Source organism: Phaseolus vulgaris, chromosome 4 (assembly GCF_051622355.1).
Source record: "Phaseolus vulgaris cultivar YP4 chromosome 4, ASM5162235v1, whole genome shotgun sequence".
Classification (NCBI taxonomy): domain Eukaryota; kingdom Viridiplantae; phylum Streptophyta; class Magnoliopsida; order Fabales; family Fabaceae; genus Phaseolus; species Phaseolus vulgaris.
This window is the reverse complement of record NC_143501.1, coordinates 6,666,899-6,668,920: the sequence shown is the minus strand read 5'-3', so window position 1 is coordinate 6,668,920 and position 2,022 is coordinate 6,666,899. Positions and strand designations below refer to the sequence as shown.

Here is a 2,022-nt window from a genome sequence, read left to right as displayed (position 1 = left end):
TCAATGAAGCTAAAAATAATTATGTTAATCTTTGTTCAATACTCACAAACACTTATGATTCACGCATCATCCCTACTTTATGACCTAAAAATCTCACACACATTAGTTTAAACATTCATAGGTATATGCATAACCTTATAATGTATGTATTGCATCATAAGCTTTGAAGTTTCATTCAATTCTTAGAAGAAGAAAAAACAATTATTTAAACAAATTTGAATCATTTTTAGAATACAACAATCTCATAAGTGTGATGAGTGTGGTGGCAATGGAGTTGGCGGTGGTTGCACTGGATTTGGGGTTAGGGGTGGTGGAAGTGGACTTGGCGGCAATGGAGTTGGCGGTGGTTGCACTGGATATGGGGTCAAGGGTGGTGGCAGTGGGCTTGGTGGCAAAATTGGGGGAGAAGGTTGTAGTGGAGGTAGCAATGGGTTTGGAGGGAAATTTGGGAATGGTAGCAATGGGTTTGGAGGGAAATTTGGGAATGGTAGTAATGGGTTTGGAGGGAAATTTGGGGGTGGTAGTAATGGATTTGGGAATGGTAGCCAAGGATATGGAGGAAAAAAGGTATCTACAACTGAGTTTTTATCTGATGGAGATGGGTTTGGAACACTTTGCTTTTGGTTGCAAAAGCTTGGTTTTCTAATAGGCTTGAAGGAGAAGAAGCCAGCAGAGAAGATGTGTTCTCCTTGCTTTGTTGCAATGAGACTCACAGAAGAAGAGGTGGAAAGTGCAGGAACATCACAGTGTGGCTCACTGCTACTAATGAGTTTGAAAGTGCATCCCTTGATTGTCTTTGCATGTCTCCTCACTTTGAATGGTAACTTCACTTTGAATTCACCATATTTGTCTGTCACTACTTCTTTCTTGAAACTTGGTATTGAATGACCAACTTTGCATTCTACACCTACTTTGGCACCTACTCATGACAAAACAAAACATCAGTCAAAACCACAAACACCTTAAGGGATATGATATGATATGTAAAGTTGAACAGTGTCATCAAGAAAGATGATCAAAATGAACCTGAAATGAAGTGGGTTTTGGGGTTGAAATCATGTTGAGAACATGTGTCACAGAAGACAGTTCCCCCAACCACAACAGCAGAAGAAAACTTGTTGTCTTGAACCTCTGAAACACTGCCATATATGAGATTGAGAAACAAAATTACAAGAAACCAACACATTGTTATAAGGTTGGTTATCTCATAAACTTTCTGTGAATGTAGGTCTAAGGATAATGGTATATATAAGGAGGTTCTCACACTATTGGGACATGAAATAGAATGTCAAAATTCAATGTTCTCATCTTAAAAAAGTTAATTCTTTTTTTCCTTTTATTTTTTCTAAAAATGAAATTGAAAATTCATTACTAGAAAATCATTAAATAGATATCCGTTTTAGAGACAATAAATAATATAATGAACTGTTATATTGGTTATATTGACTAAATTAGATATTATTTTAGAGATTAAAAAAAATATTGGTATCTAAATTAGTTTCTATTATTGATAAATAGCTTGTAAATTGGTATCTAAGTAGCTACCAAGATTTTAATTACCAATGGTTTAGATTATAAAGTCAGTAGTTAAGATATCGGTAGCTAATTAGATACCAATTTAAAAACTATTTATCAATATTAAAAACTAATTTATATATCAATATTTTTTTAACCTCTAAAATAGTATCTAATTTAACCAATATAACAATTAATTATTTATTATCCTTAAAATTGATTTTTATTTAATAATTTTCTTGTAATGATATATAAAATTTTTTACTTAGCTTTTTTTTTGACTAATCTGAAAATTTAATATCTATTAATATATAACATGCATATACCAATTACCATATATATCATATTTTATATTTACATTACATTAATTATTATAGACATTTATTATTTATTAGTTTCTATATATTAAAAATATGTTTTGATTTTAAAATAATGTTTTATGCCAATTTTTAAAAGAAAATCGTAACTCTACCATATTAACATTTAACATATATTAATTATAAATAT

At 31.1% G+C, this 2,022-nt stretch overlaps 1 protein-coding gene across 1 annotated transcript; it reads right to left on the bottom strand.

The window, feature by feature from the left end:
- Positions 1-231: 231 nt before the first annotated feature.
- Positions 232-1,198, bottom strand: LOC137836902 (uncharacterized). Its single transcript, XM_068645682.2, has 2 exons — positions 1,027-1,198; positions 232-919 (listed from the first exon to the last, which is right to left on the bottom strand). Exons 1-2 carry the CDS (start codon positions 1,184-1,186, stop codon positions 243-245), a joined length of 837 nt encoding a protein of 278 aa, XP_068501783.2. The 5' UTR covers positions 1,187-1,198; the 3' UTR covers positions 232-242.
- Positions 1,199-2,022: the final 824 nt, after the last annotated feature.

Excerpts from the sequence above, each read along its gene's own strand:
- LOC137836902 (XM_068645682.2), bottom strand. The coding sequence starts at position 1,186 with ATGTGTTGGTTTCTTGTAATTTTGTTTCTCAATCTCATATATGGCAGT. Across the intron at positions 920-1,026 it reads CAAAACCCACTTCATTTCAG|GTGCCAAAGTAGGTGTAGAA; the intron begins GTTCATTTTGAT and ends TGTCATGAGTAG.